The 1,214-nt window shown below is 37.6% G+C and overlaps 1 protein-coding gene across 1 annotated transcript in view; it reads left to right on the forward strand.

The window, feature by feature from the left end:
* Positions 1–1,214, forward strand: part of SYNRG (synergin, gamma) — a 110,824-nt gene that overhangs the window by 65,327 nt on the left and 44,283 nt on the right. The window contains exon 8 of the mRNA XM_012648636.1: positions 290–423. Within this exon, the coding sequence (XP_012504090.1) occupies positions 290–423 (134 nt within the window). The remainder of the gene's footprint in view (positions 1–289; positions 424–1,214) is intronic.

Raw genomic sequence — 1,214 nt, forward strand, 5'->3', positions numbered from 1 at the left:
GGGCGACAGAGCAAGACCCTGTCTCAAAAAAAAAAAAAATATATAGATTAGCTCTTTAAACTAGTCTTTTACCATTTATTTGTACCAGACAGTATTTAAAAATACAAAACAGGATTCTTGCCTTAAGCACTTGAATTGACATTATATCTAAAGCGTGTTCTTCTAAAATTAGGTATTTATACCTAAATTGAGAAATTTAAAAGGCAGTCTTTGAGGTTGACAGTTGGAGATTTGTTTACTTATTTTATCCATTTGATGCTTTTAATTTAAGTGTCTTTGGGAAACCTAGGTGGTAAAGCCAGAAGAAGATGACTTCCAGGATTTTCAAGATGCTTCTAAGTCAGGATCTCTTGATGACTCATTCAGTGATTTCCAAGAGTTGCCTGCTTCTTCAAAAACAAATAATGCCCAGCATGGAAACAGGTAGAAAAGAGTTGACTATATATAACATTGTATTTAATCATTAAGAAAGAGACATCCACAATAAGAAGGCTAAGTATAAGTTAAAAAAATGACTCCTTACTCTAATACTTTCCTTCATTATTCCTTCTTTATTCATGCTTTTACACTTCAAACTTCTCGTCCCTTTGTCCACTTTAAACTTCAGCTTCTACTGTTTCTTCCCAGTACACACCTGCTTGCCAATATATATTTTTTGTGCTTGTACTAAATCTGATTTTATTATAGCTGAGTGCACCTGTGTGGTGATGACTTCAAGTTCTTGTATTAGAGCCAAGTCCTCAACTGTTGAAAAGCTTCTTAGGCAGAGACACGTAATTTTATATTTTTGTAATATAATATTCTGTTGATTTTCCACAGATGTCATAATTTAGAACTCTAAATATTTTTTATTCACATCTCTTATTTTTGACATTACTGGTTTTTAAGCCTTGAGATTTCTGTTTGTTTGCATAGGTACTTGCATAAACCTCTCTCTAATGTTTTATGTACCTGCTTACCCCTTAGGTATAGTAACTCTGTGGTCCCCAATCCCTGGGCTGAGGACCAGTACCAGTCTGTGGCCTGTTAGGGACCTAGCTGCACCCCCCAGCTGCACCCCAGTCCTGTCCATGGAAAAATTGTCTTCCATGAAACTTAGGAAGGGGTGGGGACACACAGCAGGAGGTGAGCAGCGGAGTGAGCAATCAAAGCTTCATCTATACAGCTGCACCTCCTAGCTCTCATCACCACCTGAGCTCTGCCTCCCTTCCCCC

This window comes from Propithecus coquereli, unplaced genomic scaffold, assembly GCF_000956105.1.
Source record: "Propithecus coquereli isolate 6110/MARCELLA unplaced genomic scaffold, Pcoq_1.0 Scaffold291, whole genome shotgun sequence".
NCBI classification, from domain to species: domain Eukaryota; kingdom Metazoa; phylum Chordata; class Mammalia; order Primates; family Indriidae; genus Propithecus; species Propithecus coquereli.